The sequence below is a fragment of the Gobius niger genome, assembly GCF_951799975.1.
Source record: "Gobius niger genome assembly, chromosome: 13".
In the NCBI taxonomy this organism is placed as follows: Eukaryota; Metazoa; Chordata; class Actinopteri; order Gobiiformes; family Gobiidae; genus Gobius; species Gobius niger.
The window spans coordinates 5,541,618-5,563,863 of NC_136864.1; the positions used below are offsets into that span (position 1 = coordinate 5,541,618).

The window sequence follows — 22,246 nt, forward strand, 5'->3', positions numbered from 1 at the left end:
GAGTTGGACAAGTCAAATTTAAGACTTTTTAAGACCTTTTTTAGACCACAAAATCTCAAAAATAAGACCTGTTTTTGAACGCGCAATATATAAATGGACTGTAAAGAAAATCACTGTCACAAAAATCGAAGTGTCAAACTGTTGTTTTTGATTTCACAGTGGGATGTACAAATGTAATGCTCCGTCCACACCAAACTCGTTTTGGCGCCTCCAAAGCGTCAGGTTTACATTTAAAATACATGGAGGACGCGCCTCCGGGGGGCGTCAAGATGTCCCGCAGCGCGTCACGCGCCTCCTCCGCGGCGCGTTTTGAGGTTTTTCGCGCTTGGTGAGCGTTTGACGCGCCTCCAGGGCGTCGAGCGCGGCCGACGCTCGAGTTGGGAAATGTTGAACTTTTTGGCGAAATTCGCGAGCGTCGACCAATCAGGAGCTTTCTCCCCATAGTGACGTACGTTGTAGCTGAGCCACCGGGGCAGATTCTACGCCGGCCCCACAGATGTAAACAAGTCGCAAGTTACGGACGTAGCTTCTTTGTGAACCGGAGCTACAGCCGCTCTGGGACTTTTTTTTTTTTTAGAAAGACACATCAGTGCTTCTTTATCTAAACACCAGGATTAAAAGCGGCGGAAGTACCGTTGAAAGCGACTCTCGTCCGAGCGCAGCTCCTGGAGTAAATGGTGAAACTCGCCAAACTGAGAATGCCTTCGGACGATCTCATGAATCCAGACACGGCGCCGACGAGCCCGTAGACGACGTTGTCTGGCTTTATGAAGCAATAAAAGCCAAGCCACTCTCTCTATGTCATCCATGTTGATAACTGATAACGGCTCCCAACGCGCTCCACGACGACGCTCTTGACGCGCGTCGAGAGCGTCTTGACGCTTGGTTACGAGCGTCTGACTTGAATGAGCACAGGCGTCCAACAACGGGCGTGACGCGCATTTTTGACGCCCAAATCGAGTTTGGTGTGGACGGAGCATAAGAACTTCATTTTTCACATTAGGCATTTTAACAACCATTCAAGTTTTAACAACCTTATCCCATAATAAGAATATTGAGATTGAATAATTACTCACAATTATCGACTGAATGAAAGAAAACAGATATTTAGTTTTTGTATTTAAAATGCTTTGTAATACTTGAGCTGGTAAACATTCACTGTTTCTAAAAATAAAAGCAGCTTTTCCACTCATTTGCATAGAACACAACAACACACTGTCAACTTTACAACTAATTAATTATCATAATTATTTTAGTTATACTATTATTAGGCCAGAATCGAGTCTAGGTTTTATGTTATCTAAATTTATGCAGCCGCTTAATTCTTTGTCAGATGTTTTGATGAACAGACTGAGGAAACGTATTTCTAAAGTAACAGGACTGTTTTTGCGCTTTCACTTTCCTTCTGTCCCTGAGCAGAGGAGCGTTAGCTTTGTGTTTCCGAACATTTGGACAAACTTTATTGGGAATTATGCCGTTCATGACCTTGAGTTCGATATTTACAGCAAAGGATTATCTCCACGTTGTTTCATATTGGACGTATCTTTCCACCGACAGCAGCATTACGGACGTCCATCAGCGATAGCACCTTGGTCATGTTTTGGATTCCTAAACACTGCTGACTTCAATCGTTTTTTGGGGCGGATAAAGCTCCGAAGGAGAGTCGTTCTGCCTCGCTCAACTATTGGTGAGTTTACGCGTTGTTTGTGGCAGCGGCCAGTGCGTCAGCGTGAAAAAAGGAGGCGTCGCTTCGCCCTCTCGGACCATGTAAATGAGTGGCACCTCATCGGTGCTTCTGTGCATTTATTTGTCTACGTTTTAAACTAAAATGTGCGCAAATAATTGGGTCACTGAACGTTCATTTTAAGACCAGTTAAACCTGAATTTAAGACCAAATAGGCCGAATTTAAGACTTTCTAAGGCCTTAAATTTGGATTCTTGAATTTTAGACTTTTTAAGACCCTGCGGATACCCTGTTTATATAAGCTAATCTCGCTCCGCCCCTCGCCCTGTGGATGTGTGCACTTCAATGTCGCACTATGGAAAAATGCTTCTCCTTCTTACCGGCGGCGAACAGGTTGAGGTTTGGATGCGCCCCAAGGACCCAGAAGCGGTCGTGGTCCCGCCTGAAGGTCTGGACCCCGGTCCGCTTGGACATGTCCCACACGCGGATGCTCTTGTCCTCAGAGTTGGACAGAATCAGCTCCTGTCGCGGGTGGAACACGGCGCAGGACACGTTGTTGTAGTGACCGCGGCAGGTGTCCAGCTCCCAGGCCTTCGACTCTGCAGGACAAAAGAGACAGAAGGAAGAATGTCAAGAAAACTGCTCGAATTAAATCTGCTTTGATTCAATATAGAACGTTTATAATACATTAGCAGGGTTTAGACAAGTATTCCGCTTTCTACATATTTTCATTTTTATTGTCATTATTAGTGGAATTACTTTTGATCATTTTTAAATAGTTACAATTAATGAGTTTCCATTGTGGATCAATAACGTCTTAAAGGGGGGGTATTATGCAAAATGGACTTTTTCAAGCTTGCCATCATGTTATTATGTCATTCCCTCATTAAAAACATGCCTGAAGTGTTGCCTTGGCACATTCACGTATTTTTGAGTAATCTGTAAAAACTCTGATGGCGGCCATTTTAGGGATAGGTTTGCTGAGTCCTCCTAGGAACGCCCCCACCTCCTGGAGACGCCTCCGAGCTTTCGTCACCAGCCGAGTAACCAACCACTGCTCCTCAGCAGAACCCCCTCCCCACTGATGCCACAGACAGCGTGTGGAGGGGGTAGGGCTGGGTACCGTTCGTTTTTTTTCAATACCACTACTTTAACGATACTTGCTTTTCGGTACCGGTGCCTTAACAGTACTTTTTTCGATACCTGTGTTATTTTAATTGAGTTAAAATAATGTGCATAGGAAAAGTATCGTTCAGGAGGAAGTCCAAACAAATCAAAAAACAGGCCGCAGCAGCGTTACCTGTAACTTATTTTTTGAGCAGAATTCCCACTACATTATTACCTTCTGAGCTGCAGGAACAGACCAGATCCACATCAGGCACCGTTTTCTTTCAGATAAACTTTTCTAAACACACTGCGCTGTTCGACGAAGTGAAAGCTCCTCACACGTCAAAGATCTGTTACATAGTGAGAGCGCTCACTCTGTCACTGAAAATGCACCATAACTGTTCCAAACATGGCTAATGCAGAGACAATCTTTGTGCAGCCATTTGGTGCAGCTGGAGTTTAAACAACAGCGCGTAACTTCAGATTCTGCGGGGCTAAAGCTAAAGGTAAAGCCCATGTGTTTCTTGTTGTCACTGCTTTTCCTTTTGTCTAAGAGTCTAGTTTCTTATTCAGTCCAGGTTTAGTCCTGTTTTTTAACCAGTTTACTGTAAGTCCTGGTTTAGTCCTGGCTCAGACCGCGGCTCTGCCATCTCTGATAATGACTGAAGTGTGAGTAAGTTACAGCTTTGCTTTGCTTCTGCATTTACGCTGAAGCTGCTCATGAGTTCAGGCTTTTTTAGACTCACTGCGGATCATTTATTGACGTTTGGAGAGAAAAAATACCGAAAATTAGCACCTATACCGCCCCCTACCGGAGCTTTTCGGTCGGTACCAAGTGGTACCGTTTAACGGTACCCAGCCCTAGGAGGGGGCGTGTCGGAAAGGGTCAGAAGTTCTTAAAGAGACAGAGGCCTATTTCAAGACATTCGCTACAGCCATTTTGAGAGAGCAATTTTATACAAGGCAGTTATTCTAATTTACTGTATTTACAGACCAACAGAAGGTATCGTCATCATGTAGTGTGCTATAGACTGGTGCCTGAACCTATCCCTAAAATGGCTGCCATCAGAGTTTTTACAGATTACTCAAAAATACATGAATGTGCCAAGGCAACACATCAGGCATGTTTTAATAAGGGAATGACATAATAACATGATGTAAAGCTTGAAAAAGTCGATTTTGCATAATAGCCCCCCTTTAACACTTTCCAATTACATTTAAGGTCTTAATAATGGGACAATTAATTCAATGACCTGATTCCAGACTCACCGTTCATCCTCCAGATTTTGACCTGCCTGTCGTCGGCTCCGGACACGATCAGGGGCATGCTCGGGTGGAAGGCCGCCCAGTTCACTCCACGGTCATGACCCTAAAATTACATTTAAACAAGCCAAAAGCGGATCATTTATTGTTCAGATTCAAACTTTAGTGACCCCCCCGCACTCACCTCCAGCACGTGTTTGACCACAGCGTCGGAGGCTCCGAACAGATCCACTCCTGAAATGCCCCTGACCTCGGTTTCCACGGCGCCGGGAGACAAGTTCTTCTTCCTCAGACCTGGAACCGACATTAGAGCAGCGCGTGCAGCGGGGACGCGTTTTCACGTTACACACACGGTCACGGTAAACAGGAGGGAGGGAGAGGCACACATTTAACATCATTATAGATAAACTCGGGGAGGCTTTTAAAACTGCAGTGTGTCGTTTTTTTGGGCGACATCTGGTGGGATTATAAAAAGTGATTGACCTTTCTACAAACGGAGCCACTTCTAGAACACTTTTGGGACAGGAAATGTCTTTAAAATGTGGAAATTTTTGAAAACCTAAGTAATTTATTCATCACCATAGCAAGACAAAAGGTCAAAAAATGGTTTCAATAGGAGCTTAATTAAAATTTTACATAATTCTGTGGATCTTCCAAAGGATAAAACACATACACATCAATATACAGTACCAACAGTTTGGAAACTAGTGATGAAGCGCGGAGCTTGTATCACGTCTCTTCCTGTTCCTGTGTTTACTGAATCGGAGACTGTTTCCAATACAGCGGGTCACGTGACTTAAGTGTCTATTGTCTCGTGAAGTGCTTCATTCTGTGAGTGAAGTGGATCATCAGCTAGCAATGTAAATCATTAGTGAAGAATAAATGTGCTGCTTTCCCCCCATTTAACCAAGTTCATGTGGTGAAAGGGTCTGTGCCGCTGTGGGCCAGCTGAATAAACGCTTTTCCTATTCTTTACAAAGTCCTACTTTTGAAGAGACAATAAAGCAGGCGTGAATGACTGACCAGGTGAGGGAAATGTAAGGAGCAATAAAGAAATTCATGAAAGATTTAAGCTTTCTTAATGCTCACCATGCTCTGGGAGCTAGACAATTGTGCGGATCTTTCACTCATTTCTTCACTATTCCTGCATTTTTTGATCTTGCAAACTGACTCAATACCTGTGGATGTGCGAGATTTTACCCGGAAACGTAAGGAGCGCCATCGACAGCCAATAGAGGCTAAATTAGCTCTGACTGAAGGAAATGAAAACATTGCACATTGATGTCCTGCCTCGGAGCAGCAGAGCCACAGGTGACTGAGTTGGCCCCGCCCACAAGAGCTCCGTGAACACAGACCCACGTTACAAAGAAAAGTGCTCCACACGTCTGTTTAAACTTCTCTTCCACATGATTGCGTCGGTGCTTCAGTCGTGTTCATGGGAAGTTTGTCCACAAGAGGTCAGTGTTCAAACAGAATGAAACAGCTCTGAGACTTTGAACCTTTTTTGCCAGGAAAGCCTTGACGTGTTACAAGACTTTACTCGCCCATAACTACTGGAATTGCCTTTTATATATGCTGCTTTTTCCTTTATTTCTAGACTATTTAAATTGCACATTTTCACGGAATGCATTTTGTAGGGTCCAGTGAGAGGGTTCGTCCAAACAATTGACCCTGGAGCGTCTCAGAGACCACTGTGATGGAAAGTACAGCCATACAGCCACTGGGTAACTACAAGGTCAAATACAAATATCAATCTCAAAAAGTTCCATAGTGCACCTTTAAAGACAATTGGAATCCCATTTAAGGCCTTCATTTCATCCAGAAACTTCAAAAAGACCATTTGCCATTTCTGCTTTCTCCACCAGATGCCACGAAAAACACAAAAGTTTACTCACTGCAGCTTTAAAGCGTCTCTACTGTTGGACTCCTGAACACACACACACCGGTTGAAACGCAAACACTTCTTTCCAACTTGAATCTGGGAATAATCACCGGCACCAGCTACGATTGGGTCGTGTTAAAATCAATCACCGACACGTATCGATCCGATCCTTTCCCAGATGCAAGCGATTTGAGGAAAGCGGAGCCGGCGTTTCTTCCCGTTCAAGTCTCTGCGGTGAACGGAAGCTCGACAGTAGATCGTGAAGGGGAAAGACTAGGAACCTATGAGCGAATGTGGATGTTTCCGGGGGGAGCATGGGGAGGTGGACGCGGGTGATGCATGGAGGATGGGGCAGTGGGTGTTTTGGGGTTTTTTGTAAAAGGCGTGCGCTGATGAGAAGGAAGTGGATTTAGGCTTTGTTTGGTAAAAGTTGTGAGTACTTTTGAGTGTCATGCAGATGCAGAGTTGGAGGTTAGAAAAGATGCAATGAGGCCCTAAGGTTTTAGTAATACTGCATTATTGTTCAACTGTGCGCAAAACGTTAGTAATCGTTTCGAAAAAGCCATTAGGCAGCTGCTACAGACGAACTACGTTTATAAGTAACACTGACTTCATGCTTTAGGTTAAAACAAATGCAGAGTCATGATTGTGACAAAACATTGCGATTTGAAATGATTTAATGCTTTTTAATGCTCCTTTAATGCCTGAACGGGAGGGCTGAACCATATTGAAGTGACTATAATGATATGAAAATACAATATTTCACCATTTCAAAGCGATATGTTCCATTCTAATTGAACTCAAATTGTAAGTAACTAGTAAAATTTAACAAAATTAGGAAATGTTTAACTAAAACTGAACTTGCACACATTTATTAGTTCAATGCCTTGTTTGATTTTGGATGACTTTGTAAAGAAATGTGTTGATCTCAGTCTGATGAAAGACTTTAGTGATGTTGCGATATATATTCTGGCTTCTTGCGATACGGATATTGCATCACCTAATATGGCGTTACGATTTTTTTTGTGATATATTGTGCTTTCATACTGAATACATTTATAATGCCATGAATGCAACAAATCTTGGCATTAGGGCTGCAACTAACGATTATTTTGTAATCGATTAATCTATCAATTACTTTTACGATTAATCGCTTGGCTGTGAATGGTGCAGGAAAATATTTTTTCTGTTTTTTTTTTATCACATAAAGCTTAAGTGGCATCGCTTGAGGATGTGTTGATGGAGTAAACTTATAATGAATGTTTGTTGGAGGCTCTTGCCGGTAAGTCTGCTTTCTGATTGGATGAGGCACGGACAGATATGTCTGTTTTCATTAAAAAATACTAAATTTTCATGTCATTTATGCTCTATTTGAGTCTGTGTGAACCAGAAAACGATTAATCGATTATTAAAACAGTTGTCGACTATTTCAATAATCGATCCTTTAAAATGCTTGAACTTCTGAACATTCGGTTTTGCATTTTAAAAAGTACATTAAATAATACAAAGTGAACTTTACAGCTTCATATTTATTACTACTATTTCATTACACATTACTATTCGTCTAGGTTTTAAGTTTTTAAAACCTATGCTTAAAACACGCTTTGAATTGTTGACCCAGATACTGACAACACATCAGAGATTTCAATAAAAGAAAAAATCTTTACCTAATTTACTTTATTGTTTAAAGATATATAGCATTAATGTACTGGCCAATGTCTTTAAAACAATCCTCTTTGGATTTCATGCCTCTTCTTCACTTCACACTTACAATATAGCTTTATTGTTTTTTTGTTGTATGCATATGTGCAAAACAAATATAATATCAATAAATAAAGTATTAAATAAGGCTGTTGCTTAAGTGTTTGGTCCTCCTTTAACGACGTATCTGATTGTACATTAGGTTACACAAACCCTTTATATTAGTGATTATTTCACAGTGACTGTTAGTATTCCTCTTGAGGTCAGAGTGTTCCTGGTGAAATGACATGCTGTGATGGGAGAAAATTGGAGATTTGTGACATTAATGTATGAAATGAGGGAGAGGAGGATGATATCTGGATGCAACCATGCTCTGTATAAGGAAAAACTAAATAAAATAAAACATCAAGACATAAACAGCACATTTGTACAGGCTACCAGACAGTTACTTGGTTAGTATCTGAAAGACGAGACAGAACATTATCCCCAAACAAAGATTAAACATGCAACAAACACTGAAACGTCTCTTACTTTGACCAAACATTTAGAGCCAGAATAGTTTCCTTTGAAAATATCCCACTCTAAATGTGTTCAGTTGATTAAAATAAGAGGCGTTTCCGTGAACAGCCCACAGAGATTGGCCCTCAACAACGACAGAGGAGGAAGACGCCTTGAAATCATGTCTTCCTGCTCCGTGCCACTGGTCCCAAAATCAGCATCAATTTACACTGGAAAAAATGACAAATCTGCAGCAGGTAAAACGCTGTGATGAGAAGCGGTGACTGGTTTAGATTAATTCACCTATTAAAGGGGTATTTCAGGATTTTTGACATAAGGTGACATTTCCTAGTTATCCAGAGTGTTGTCGATTTCTGGAAGTTTTATTTTTTTTAAATTCATGCAGTCCTTACATTTGAAGAGTTTAGTGGTGCTAGGCTAGTCTTAGGCTAGCACGTTTTTATGGTAACAGCTAGCCTGCATTAAAAACAGTCTATTTACCATAGACATGTACTAGCCTAGCACCACTAAACTCTTTGAAAACAAGGATTGCATGAATCAAAAAAAATATACCTAGAAATGTCGCCCTATGTCAAAAATCCGGAAATATCCCTTAAAGCCTAGATTTTGTTCATTGCTAATAATATTTCTGATGTTTGTTTCTCAATTAAAGCCATTTGTGCTAGTTAGAGCTAAGAAAACTGCACACACCTCAAAATACTAAAACTAAGGAGGGGCAAGGAGTAGAGCAGTGTTTCTCTCTTCTTTTATATCTGTATTTCTTTACTCATTATACAAGTTTGCTTCATTCTAACAATTATTACTCCTTGTATGTAAAGCACATTCCCTTTTCATCTTTAGATAACAGCCCACAAGTTCCATGTGTGGGTACAAGTATCAAGTAATTACACAGTAAAGTGCAAGTCTTAATAAAAGGTGTCCAAATAGTAATAAAGGTGTAAATAATTGTGTACAGCACCTCAGTTTAGATAACAGCCCGTGTTCATGTCTACACATAACAGGATTTCCGGGCATGAAAAGTCATTCAATTGTGCCAAAATGAAGGCCTTAAATGTCATTAAGCATTAAATTGGATTCAAACTGCCATTAAATCTAAATTTCTCTGAAAATTGATACTACTCAACATTTTTCACCATGAAAGTTCATCAAAAATACAAAAACTATGGGATAAAACATGTTACAGTTAGGGCTGAGATTGTCTTTTTCTTTATTTCAAACTTTTCCAGTTTTGTCCAATTCTCTTTTCTCTGTTTGATGCTTGCAAATCTTAAGAAAACAAATATGCACAGATTTTTTTTCTGCATTTGTCAAAAGCCAGGATAAACCCTGCATTACGTGCATTTGCGCATTAGTTTAGTTATGAGATCATTTCCCCCCAATTTATGAAACTATATGACGGCCAAAACACCTGCAACAACACATACACCTTTGTTACAAGTTGTAAACAGTTGTTACTCTTTGGACACCTTTATTAAACCTTGCATTGCCTTGTGTATTTACTCTTTTGTTCCCTGTACACACACATGGAACTCACGGCTGTAATCTGAAGTCTTAAGGGCTTTTCTTACTACTATTGCCACATTAAAAGTCTAAGATTTATCTCCTTATCTGCAATTCAGATCTACCTAGAAACAAAATCTGCAAATGCACTCAAAGATTAACCATGTAAGCCTAATAAATGAATAAAACTAAACCAGTCAAACCACTCAGATCGATAATTCATGGCTATTTTAACTCCTGCAGATGTTCTCCCTTTTTGCAGCGCAGCTCTGTCCACAGCCCCAGCTCTCACCAGAGATATCCCACACTCGCACGGTCTGGTCCAGGGAGGCCGACACCACCAGGTCCTCGGAGGGGTGGAACTGAGCGCACATCACGTAGTGGTTGTGTCCGGTCAAAACACTGGAGGGAAAGAAGAGAGAGAGAGAATTTGAGAAAAGGGACATATAGAATAGAACTATGCAGAGTTTGTCAGTAACTAGTGTAGCCAGATGACACCTTTATTCTGGATTTTGGAGCATCTAGCAAAGCAAGGATTCATTCAATAACCTTTTGAATCAAGAAGGTTTTAGGTAAATTAGTCAGCCAGTTCATATATTAAATAAAGGACTCTGTATGTACAAATGGGGATGTTTCTAACCAGACACAGGTCCTGGACTGCCAGTTCCAGATGCGAATGGTCTGATCGTCTGAGGCGCTCAGGATCCAGGGATACTCCTAAAGATTGCCAAAATGTAAACATAAATATGGGAATGTACAGAGTAATATTAGCCATACTAATGTTACAAACTCACATGATGAAAGAAGGTGGTGCGGATGTAGTCCAAGTGTCCGAGGAGAGTGAAGAGGCAGCGTCTCAGCTTGTAGTTCCACACCTGTAGATATAATAATAAATATAGAATTGTATTGAATGTGACATTTTTAAAAGATTTCTTGCCTTTTACCATTGCTACAGTACGTTGTGTGAAAAAGCACTGTACTCAGGTGGAACTGTGGCATTATGGACAGCTGAATATCTTAAAGGAATAGGCCACCGTCTCTACATACTGAGATATGTTCTTACCTTAGCTTAGATTCACCTCGTTTGGAGCTATAGAGGAGAGGCTAAATGCTAACGCCGTCTGTGTTGTGTTTACGTTACTGAGGGCACATGTGAAGACCAGACAGGCACATATTGAACTCAAATTGAACTCTAAGCTAAGGTAAGAACATATCTCAGTATGTAAAAACGGTGGCCTATTCCTTTAATTTTCCTACATAACAATTAAATTACACAAATCATGGTTGGATCCAACATCATTTTATAGTTTAACTTTTCTGTTTAAAAAAGAATATTAGATAAAAATCAAACAAATTCAACTATTAACATGACCATATAATAATAATAATAATAATAATAAATTTTATTTATATTGCACTTTACATTTCAGCGAAACCTCAAAGTGCTACAACAGAAGAATAAAATCTGATAAAAACAAAAAGAACATTCACATAGTAAAAACAACGCAGCAACCAAACAAATTAGTCTGAAAAGGCCTTTAAAAATAAATGTGTTTTTAGGCCTTTTTTAAAGGCCTCAACACTCTGGGGAACCCTCAGGGACTCTGGCATGGCATTCCAGAGTCTCGGGGCAACTGCCTTAAAGGCCCTGTCGCCCATTGTGGAGAGCTTGGTCACGGGCTGGTGAAGGGTGTGGGTGAAAGTGGACCGTAGGCGCCTTGTGGTGGTGTGTGGGGCATATAAATGTCTGCATATCTACATTCTATATTTTTGCCACAGTTAGCATTAAATAAAAGCAGAAATATAGAGGTAGTGAGCGATTCATGGGTCCTACAAATGTATTTGACCTTTATTTAACCAGAACAGTCCCACTGAGATTAAGAACCTCTTTTTCTGGGGAGTCCCGACCCCAGAGAGGAATCAAATGTGTGCCAAACAAAGGCTCTCCTAAGATAAGGCTGTCTGAAGACAGTAAGAATACAAACTTGATAGCGAAAGAGTAACATAAGCAGCCCGAAAAATTTAAATTCAAGGCACTCTGTGAGGTGAGAAAAGTAAAAAAAAAACTTACTTAAGGACGACTTATATTTCAAGCCTTAGTAAATCAAAGCAGTTGGTGACCATATGTAAAACAGTCATTCATCTTAAAATCTTCCCATTCCAAGACTCACCTTAATTTTGTAGTCATCACCTCCGGACACAAAGAGAGGCTGCTGTTTGTGGAAATCGATTCCTCTGACGGGTCCTAGGAAGCAGAACTTACGCGTAAACAATCATGACATGATGATATAGTTATTTTTGCTGGAATCTGGGGCCATGTCTCACCATCGTGCTCGTCGAACTTGTCAATGAGAGTGCACATACGATAGTCCCACAGCTGGATCACTCCGTTGTGCAAACTCGCCAGAACCCATGGTCTCTTAGGGTGGAAACTAAGACCTAAAACATAAACAAACGATATATTAAAGCAGTGTGAAAATATAATGGGTAGAATATTTTTCATTTGATCGAGCAGAGGTAAAGACAGTGGAACTATGATAGACAATGACACTACAATGGCATTTATATAGTTAAGAGATTGTACCATCTGCAGTAGAATGAAAGATCTAAATACGAAATGCACCAAACATGACAAGCAGCTAAAGTGTATTATAAAGAGGTTGTTCTAAGCAGGTACAGTAGCATTAGCTAGCTATCTAGGCGGACATTTTGTATGACATTTTCATTAACTGACAGAAAACTAAAATAAGCTAAGCGGGGTTAAGAAGTCAGTATACATATAGTGCAAACATCAAATTAAATCATGTAAACAAAATGCATTTTGAGGAGAGTTTGCGGGTAACGTTTTTTCAAAGCCCCGCTAGCTTCGATGCTAACGGCTTCATCTTTACCTTTAACACGGGCCGACTTGGTTTCAAACTTGGTCAGCATCGTCTCGTTACAAAGTCCTCCAACCGAATCTCTAAAATATAAATCCACACGGTCAGCAAGAGTCAGAAAAGTTGCATATATCGGCCCGTCCTCCTCCTTTGCCCATTTAGTTTAGCGGCTGCTTCTTTTCCTGACACGTCGCTTGTTCTAACTTCCGGTTTGGTGACGCAGAAAGCTCCACGACAGCGCGTGAGGGCGAGTCCAGCGATTATTTTATTCTATTTTTCTTTATCTTTTTCTTTCTTTCTTTCTTTCTTTCTTTCTTTCTTTCTTTATTTATTTATTTATTTATTTATTTATTTTATGTCAGTGACAGCGCGTATTAATATTATATTATATTATATTATATTATATTATATTATATTATATTATATTATATTATATTATATTATATTATATTATATTATATTATATTATATTATATTATATTATATTATATTATATTATATTATATTATATTATATAACATCTTAGAAAAAGTAAATAAGAAGAACAAAAGAACATGGGGCATGTTATAAATGGTATAAATTGCATTTACATGTTGAAAAGAATAAAGTGTAAAAGCGCCATTTATTCCGTAAGATTGTCTATATAAGAAGCCAGTTTCTCTGCATTGTGGGTGTTGACCAAAAATAAGATTTATAAAATGGTTTCAGCTCATTCCTCCAATGAGTAATGTTAGGTTTTGTCTTAAAAAACGACATTTATGTATATAATGTTTTCTTAACAAAATCACATGGTTAATGCCAAAATCGTTTTGATTATTATCATTCATTATTAGACTGATAATCTGAATTCCTTTGGAGACAATCCAGCCAAAACCTTTGGATAATTTCACACAAACAAAAAAGGTGATCTAAATCTTCTGGTTAATTTTCACAAAAGCTATAGTTTCCTACATCCATTTAAATCTCGTTTTAATAAATCACTAGCAGGATAAATCCCATTGATAATTTCTTTCATCTTTCTTTCATCACTTTTGACAGCTAAACAGTTTCATGCTTGTTGTCACATTTGTAATTCTGAACATCAACACCATTAATGTAAAGTTGTCTTAAGGTAGGAGTGAGTTTTGAATGTATTACATCCTGCTTAATCATAGCTATAAGTGATATTGGGAGAGCTTTCACAATCTGTATAAACTTCTGCTGGGTACATCTTATTTGTAGTTTGTAGATAAGACATAACACTAACCCCCAACCTAACCTTAAGCCCTAAACCTAAGGGTCTCGTGTCCTATTATTACACATGTTACAAAGCACATTACATTGTACTACATTTAGATAGGTACAATGTATTAAGGTAGTGTAAAATAAAGTGATACCGAAATTTGTCACACCAAACATGTAAAATATTTCCTTCCTCATCCATGAAGTGGGCAATCGCGAGTGGGCCCATAGTCTGGGTATAATATTTTATATTCATCTGGAGTATTTTCTAAGTTGTTCTTGTGATGTGTAGCCAAAGTATCGTGAGGGATGCTCTCTGTTTTTTTGTTTTTTCAACTTTACTGCTCGGACGTCTCGTGCTCCTAAGACCTCAGACACACCGGCCACGTATATTACTACACCTTGTAATACAGGACCTCTTTTTATCCGCTTAGAAAACCGTTTAATTTTGTGTGACTGTACTTGGATACTTAAGGCGAGACACTGCAGGTGAATAGGGGAAAAATGTATATTTACAGATATCAATTTGAAACTTTTGCTGTCGATCACTGGCATAAATGTGAGAAAAAAATACATTGCAAGTTTTCTGTCATTTTATCTTTTCATATAAGAACAAGGTGTTTTATGCCTAAAAATGCCCCAAATTTCCCATCTTTTCATTTTATTGGTAAATGAGTTACCAAGACGTTTTCAGAGGGGATTTAGGATTTCTTGTTTAGTTTTAAAATAAGCTGTTTTTTAGTGGAAAAATGTGTACAAATTTAATTTTCGCCTTATTTTTTGACATTCAAAACTCAATAAATGGGGCTTAGGGATTAAATAATAAAAAATCCCTCTGGAAAAATCTTCCAAATATTGTTCAGTCCAAGGCTGGAAAATTTGAAGTCTTTAGGTCCGACTGACGTGGACATAGTGACGCCACAATGACGGAAAAATGTGTTTTGAGAAAAAGGCCCTTGAAATTGCATTGTCCCATATAAGTCTATGGGGGAACATTGAATCAGCGCAATATTTAAACATGTTATTGTGAAGATTAGGCATATTTTCTGTTTCCGGGTGAAAGCTTGTATGTTCAGAGACCAATTTGGCCCAAAACCTGAAAACTGAAAAAAATTGAGTTTTGCCTGCAGTGTCTCCCCTTAAACAGGGGAAATGTGGAAGAGCTTGGTCGCTTCTATCTTCTCCTCCGTTTGGCTCCACAGAGGAACAGAAGGAGGGGCTTACACTGTTATTACTGTCTGTGCTTTGTGTACGTGACTGACCAGACAGAGCACAGCAACAAGAAAACAAGGTAAGAACATCAAAACGATATTCCTTTAATCTCTTAACCCTGCAGATGTTCTCCGCTTCAGCTTTCCCAAATCTCAAAGCTTCTCGACTGGAGTTTACAGCCAGAGCGACGCCTCAGAGACTTACAAAACTCATCTAACTTTGTTTCTGTCGCTGCGTTTTCGCTTGTCGTGCACGGGTCGCCTTTTCATCACATTTTGCCACTCTTTAATGTGTTTTTTCTTCCCTCGAGGCTTTCTCGCTGTTGTTGTTGTTTTTTTGTTTGTTTCTTTTTCATCTCTCTTTAGTCGTAATTCTGTCGTTTTTTCTGTTTTGTAATTGTTGCTTTTCCAGCACATTTTTGTCGCTGTTTTGCCACGTTTTTGTCTAAATTTGGAGGTGTTTTTTTTGTGTGTGTGCTCGTCCGTTGTTGTTTTTTTTTTTTCTTGTTTCTTTTGGTGGGTTGTGCTGGTCCATAAACACTGTGACGCAGTTTTATGGCTGAGCAGCAAGCCAAGGCAAGGCAACTTTATTTATACCGCGCATTTCGTACACAATGCAACTCAATGCGCATTACAAAAGAAAATATGCGAAATTACAATCAGGTTAAGTTAAGGCAAAGCACATATATAAAAACATCAAGACATGGGAAACACACAGTACTGGGCAGGCGCTGGTATTTGTTGGGTAGGGGAGGGGCGTCCGCCTGTCGACTGGAGGGCGGGCGTGGGGGAGTTAAAGGATCTATATCATGCTATTTTAGCCATTCCAAAGTTAAGTATAGGCATCTATATGATATAATGTACCTCTACCATTATGGAGCACTCAGATTTATGATAAATATAAGTGTTTTCTGGAGGTATTTTTCAAACCCGGAAGACACAACGCTTCGATTCAGTTAACTCCGCCCCCTCTCTCCGCACATACAACTTTACCGTAATATAAATAAACAGCATTAAGTGAAATTGCTTCACGATGCAGTTATACGGAGTCGACATCTGCAACACAGCTTCATAAATGGCTAACACACATGCTAATATGCTAACACACAAGCTAATATGCTAACACACAAGCTAACCCGCGTTTGGACTGACTCACCGCTCTGCTCCATCGCTGTTTACATTATGGGACTCGCGTTGGTTATAAAAGTTAATCCACTTTGGTTCTGGCGAAGGTTCACCAAACATCCATCAGAGACAGTCACAGAAGAACAATATTTTGGTGATAGTCGCTGAATCCCGGAGAAAAAAAACAACTTCTGAGTAGTGGTCTCTTCTTGAAAAAGGTTGAATAAACTCCCGTCCTCGTAGCCAAACGCGCCTCTTTTTCTCCGTGACATTATCGTTAGTTAAGAATAAAGAACATGTGTGTCCAGAGTAGGCAACGAGCTCCATCTTCAGCTGCAGCGCAAACATGACTGATCTGTTCAGACGCTCAGGGGATGTGTTTGTTTTAGCCTCAGCTGACCTGGAAGCACCTCGGACACATCCTTTTTTTTTCTTTTTTTTTTCTCTTTGCATCTCTCTTACGACAGAAATAATGAAAACGCTGTTTTACAAATTAAAATCAGGCAGTAAGACATTACATTACAGACGTTGAGCACTTCCGTTCCGCTGTTATGACACAACTGAACACTCAGTCGTTCACCAGGAGAGGGCGGAGCAGCTGCTCAGTGAGCAGGATTCAGGAGGATTACTGAGAGCTGCGTGAATGAAGCCACAAACCACTCTGGGGGTGTTTTTGATAAGGAAATAGCATAACAACATGGCTAAAAGCTAGATGATATAGGACCTTTAAAAAAGTTGGTGAACAAAGACGCAGAGGGATTTGGGGCGTGGTTAGGGAGGGGATGTGTGTGCAGTTATTTGCATAGTCCTTGAAATGAATGTTGTGAGTGAATGTTTGTAAATATAGTCACAGAAGCGTCAGTCCGTATCTGGTTTAGCTCCGGGACTTGACCTTGAGTGGGGAATGCTGACGGTGTAGGAGAGATAAGAGGTCCAGCTGCTTCAATCTCCTCTCAGTAGGAAAAAGAATTATTCCAGTATTAGCTCATCAATTTATAATAAATTAGCTTTTTTATTTTGTCTTGGTCTCAGCATAAGTTCAGTTCTCCAGAGCAGGTAGTTCCTTCACAGTTCATCCCTTTTCCTGCCAAGATGTCGCCCTCCTTTTGTCCGTCTCCACAGTGAGCTGCCAGGTCGTGCAGAACAGTCCATCACTGTGCATTACTTTCCTGTATAAGTCCATCACTCGGTCACTCCCTGCTCCAAAGTGCTCGTTCATTTCAAGCGACAGCAGCGGGGTCCGATTGCAAGTTGTCAACTTTCTGATAAACCAGGGCAAAGCCAAGTCCGTACCCTGTTATCAAGAGTCCAATTAAGTGAATATCTTTGATGTCTCAGGACCGCTAGGCAAACGATCCACTTACTCCACACGTCCACTGTAGCTGTGAAAGTCCAGTCAGGGAAGACGACCTCCTCCGTGGTCTCTCTTTGTCAAAAAACCTTATCAATTGCGCTGAGATTACAGTTAATCAATTCCATAGTTTAGCGGTTCGGGAGGACAGAGAGCAGGTGGTCAAAGAGAAACAAAAGTCAGACAAAGACACTCGCAGAAGCAGGAAAAAAAGCACGAAAGCCAGGAGCAGTTAGAAAACGCGTCTGCACTCGACAGAGACAGGAAGTAAGAAGACAGGTCAACAGGAAAAAATATGTTTTACCCATCACAAAAATTGTAATAAGAATATTCTTGCTTTATTCCAGAAAGAGCTACTCCCCATGTTGTATCATTTTGGACCCAATGGAAAAATATATGGGCACTTCCCAACAATTTTCTGATAACAAATAAAGTAAAAGAGGTTTCGTTTAAAATCATGCATAAATATTATCCAGTTAATTCTTTTATGACTAAATTCAAAAGGGACATTGATGTGAGCTGCTCTTTTTGTGGAGATCATCCAGAGACAATACAAAAAATTTTTTGGACATGTTCTTACCTCAAGAAATTCTGGAAGGACTTATGTAGTTTTATAATTGACATCTATACAAGGACTTTACATTGAACTGGGAAAACGTTATTTTTTGTTTCTTCAGAAAGCAAAAAAATGAAGACGTCTATTTTGTTATTAATTTACTTGTCTTTTTGTCCAAATTTTATATTCACAAATGTAAATATTCTAAGCAGAAACCCAACTTTACACATTTTTTTTAGTGATACTCTCTCATATATCAAGATTTTGGAAGGTTCTGATAACAAAAAGGCTCTAAAAACGATCAGTATTTGCTCAAAATACAATATATTTGTAACTGAATAATTGTATTGTACAATTCTGTTACCCCCTGGCATACTCGGTACTCTGTATATTCATATACTTTTCAATAATTAAAAAAAAAAAAGACATCAGGTCTTTGTTTACATTTTCCCACGGAGGACACCTGAGCCTGGTACAAAGGTTCACATACAAATTTATTTATTTACAAAACGTGATCATTTATATTGAGGTCCGTTTTGTAAAAGGGAATCCCCACAAGATGATTACAACGACACTTTAGTGCAGTGGTTCCTAAAGTGGGGTCGCGAGGCCTTGGGTGAGGGCAATGGCCGCTGGCTGCCCTGCTTTTTGATCACGAACGTGGGGGCCGCCATTGCTCCGCCATTGCTGTAGTCCCTCCATATCGCCACTAGGCCCCCATTGAAAAGCATTGGAGTTTAGACACGTTAAAAACAACTTTAACGCCTGGTTTACATTTTTTCAACACTAGACGAGGCTAGATATTCCTCCTGAGATAACGCTGGGTTAGTCACAATGTAAGAAACCAGGTTGGTTTTCGTAATATGAATTTTTGAAATCTTGTACTTAATGAGGGTCGGACTGTTAGCATTGGAGCAGCGTGAGCTACATGTCACGCAAGGGCCGAGTACAGGAAAAATCCCGCCCTTATGTCCTTTTTAGGAACAGGCTTCGTCAGAGCTGGAGAGGAGGAGTCTGTAAATCCGCCATGAATTCCCCCACGGCCGTGGTCATTATGGTAAACGGGGAGGAGTGAGCAGAAGACGTCCATTTTTTTTACAGTCTATGGTTGAGGGTCCCCAGGTGATTTCAAAATGTAATGAAAAGAAAATTGCTACTGTTTTTAGTATATTTTTTTTAGTGTGTATCAGAAAAGAAGCATTTCCAAACTTTTGGCCTGTACTGTATAGTCATAGTTAACTTAAAGAGGGGTATTATGTTTTTTTCAGTCACATAGCACCAGTCTATAAGACACTACAATGATGACGAAACCTTCTGTTGGTCTGTAAATGCAGTAAATTAGAATAACTGCCTTGTATAAAATTGCTCTCTCAAAATGGCTGTAGTGAATGTCTTGAAATAGGCCTCTGTCTCTTTAAGAACCTCTGAGCCTTTCCGACACGCCCCCTCCACACGCTGTCTGTGGCATCAGTGGGGAGGGGGTTCTGCTGAGGAGCAGTGGTTGGTTACTCGGCTGGTGACGAAAGCTCAGAGGCGTCTCCAGGAGGTGGGGGCGTTCCTAGGAGGACTCAGGCAAACCTATCCCTAAAATGGCCGCCATCAGAGTTTTTACAGATTACTCAAAAATACGTGAATGTGCCGAGGCAACACTTCAGGCATGTTTTTAATGAGGGAATGACATAATAACATGATGTAAAGCTTGAAAAAGTCGATTTTGCATAATACCCCCCCTTTAAGTTTTATTCTGTGTGTTTCTATCTGTAGCACCGTGCGCTTGTGCACCTTCCTCAACTTTCAAGAAAACTCCTAAAAGACATCTGGAAAGTTCTTTCGGCGAGGTCGGAGTCCATACAGCGCCCCCTAGAGTCGGACATCATCACTCTCTAGAACCGGAAAGACAACAATGGAGCTGAATAAACTCCTCCGCAATGAGAACTTAGGTAAATTTCCTGTACATTTTTTGATTGATGATTGATTTAGAACACAACGATAAAACTACAAAGCATCACTTTCCTTTAACAGTTTTTCCATCATTTGTGTTTTTCAGATTCCGGGTCACAGCTAATATTCACACCGATCAACAAAGATCGAGAGCTGACTGTGCCAGAGGCGGTTAAACTCGGAGGAGAAATTCAATTTACCTGGAAATTTAACAACAACAATAATATAGCACGATTTTTTGACAACAAACCAGTCATATTCCCAGAATTCGAAGACAGAGTGGAGTTTTTTCCTAATAATCTTTCTTTAGTTCTTAAAAAGGCCCAGCTCAGAGACAGTGGGACCTACACGGCTGTGCTGTCTGGAAATACAGATGCAACACATGCCAAATATGACGTCAAAGTTCAAGGTGAGTTCAAAGACATGACCACACATAACGGATTTACACAGATACAGACGGCGTCTCGTCTTAGAGGGGGTGTGGCTTCGCCGAGGGGGAAAACAGAATCTTTAGAGATACACAATTTTTCATTCTTTTTAGCCATTCTCTGGTGGAATATAAACGTATTTATCACACATAAGTAAAGTCAAGTGTAAATCAGGCTCATATGGATATTTTCTCACAAGTGAAAAAACGGCAGTTGTAGCTAGCGCTAGCTAACCGTTAGAATTAGCCTGATGCTAACACGTAGCATCAGGTTAGCATTCTCCGTTATTTATGTATTTATGGGCTGCTGAACCACTTTGCTCCTCCCCATGTCTTTGTATCTTAATTTAGTAGAAAATGGTGTGTGCGTGCGCGTGTGTAATAATAACAATAATAATCCATAAGTACCGTTGTTTATTCAACTATTCTATACCATAAGAAAACTATATTCATAATTCAGCATTTGTTAAAGCAGTTTTTGAATAATTAAAGAAATATTTTTCTCCAAATTGTTTTCCCCCCTTAACTGTTTTCAAACATGACCATATATGGGCGATTCCAGAGATGCCGTCTGTATCAATGTAACAATGTAACAATAATTGTATAACTGTTAAATCTTCAGCCCCAGTGTCTCCAGTGCAGCTGAACTTGGAACCCATCAGCGACAGTCCAGAGTCCTGTATCTTCAATGCGAGCTGCAGCACTGAGGGCTCCGCCTCCATCAACCGAATCTTCGACATTGACAGACGCACCTTTGAGGGCACACGCCCCTCCATCTTTGACACCGGCCGCTCTGACACCGGCCTCTCTGACCGCACCTCCCCTCTGCAGATTTACCAGTCAGACGAGTCAATCATCTGCGCCCACAGCAACCCCGTCAGCTGGGCAAATGACAGCAAAGACATACGAGAAGTGTGTCCATTGTTGGGTAATGAGCTTCCACTGTTTGACTTTGTTTTACATTTTGATACTTTAACAATACTTGGTTTTCGATACCGATACATGAACGATACTTTTTTCCCATAGCTTAATCCGCCCCGCCCACTTTTGCCTCTTTTTGCTTTGTCTCTGCACTTCCGTTGTCCTGAAACTTCCGGTCGAGCGCGAAGCCCGTTCATTAAGCGGAGAACGAGGGGAAAAGTTCACAGCTGAGCTGATGTTTAGTCGATTGATTTGTGCACAATATCCAGTGTTCATTTGCACCAACATGTCAACTCTGCACCGTTTCTCTGCACGGCCTGAAAACGGCTTTGTTTTCGTGTAGTGACTGATTTTCTGGACTTCTGGACTTCTCCAGTCCCATGTTAACAGATAGGAGAAAAGGGGCGGGCACAATTCACAGCGGCGCCCACACACACTTCAGGAATAAGGTGAATAGATACAGACGGCATCTCGTCATAGAAGGGGGCGTGGCCTCGCTGGGGGGGAAAACAGAATCTTTAGAGAAACACAATGATCCACTCTTTTTAGCCATTTTTATTTATCACACATGAATAAAGTCAAGTGTAAATCGGGCCCATATGGATAATTTCTCTGAGCAGATCGTTCAGTGGAAGTGAATGGCAGTTGCAGCTGGCGCAAGCTAACCGTTAGCATTAGCCCGAAGCCAACATGAAGCATCATGTCTAATTATTCAAAAACGACTTTAACAAATGCTGAATTATGAATATAGTTTTCTACTTAATAAAGATAAAAAGACATGGAGGGAGCAAAGTGGTTCAACTGCCCATAAATACATTAAAAAACTGAGAATGCTAACATGATGCTACATGTTAGCAGCATGCTAATTCTAACGCTAGCAAGCGCTTGCTATGACTGCCGTTTTTTTTTTTTTTTTCGCTTCTACTGAACAATCTGCTGTGAATAAACATTCATATGG

At 40.2% G+C, this 22,246-nt stretch overlaps 2 protein-coding genes across 3 annotated transcripts in view; one reads left to right on the forward strand and one right to left on the reverse strand.

The window, feature by feature from the left end:
• copa (COPI coat complex subunit alpha) overlaps positions 1-12,743 on the reverse strand; it is a 198,761-nt gene extending 186,018 nt beyond the window's left edge. For both annotated transcript variants that reach the window (XM_079569681.1, XM_079569680.1), the window contains exons 1-9: positions 12,548-12,743; positions 11,982-12,095; positions 11,828-11,901; positions 10,451-10,531; positions 10,297-10,373; positions 9,949-10,058; positions 4,239-4,348; positions 4,061-4,160; positions 2,065-2,283 (exon numbers count right to left, since the gene is read on the reverse strand). In XM_079569681.1, the coding sequence (XP_079425807.1) occupies positions 2,065-2,283; positions 4,061-4,160; positions 4,239-4,348; positions 9,949-10,058; positions 10,297-10,373; positions 10,451-10,531; positions 11,828-11,901; positions 11,982-12,095; positions 12,548-12,587 (925 nt within the window). In that variant the 5' untranslated portion in view covers positions 12,588-12,743. The remainder of the gene's footprint in view (positions 1-2,064; positions 2,284-4,060; positions 4,161-4,238; positions 4,349-9,948; positions 10,059-10,296; positions 10,374-10,450; positions 10,532-11,827; positions 11,902-11,981; positions 12,096-12,547) is intronic.
• The window catches only part of sdr39u1 (short chain dehydrogenase/reductase family 39U, member 1), a 185,131-nt gene continuing 170,730 nt past the window's right edge, over positions 7,846-22,246 (forward strand). Inside the window, exon 1 of the mRNA XM_079569877.1 lies at positions 7,846-7,855. The gene's annotated coding sequence lies outside the window, so the exon portion shown is untranslated. The remainder of the gene's footprint in view (positions 7,856-22,246) is intronic.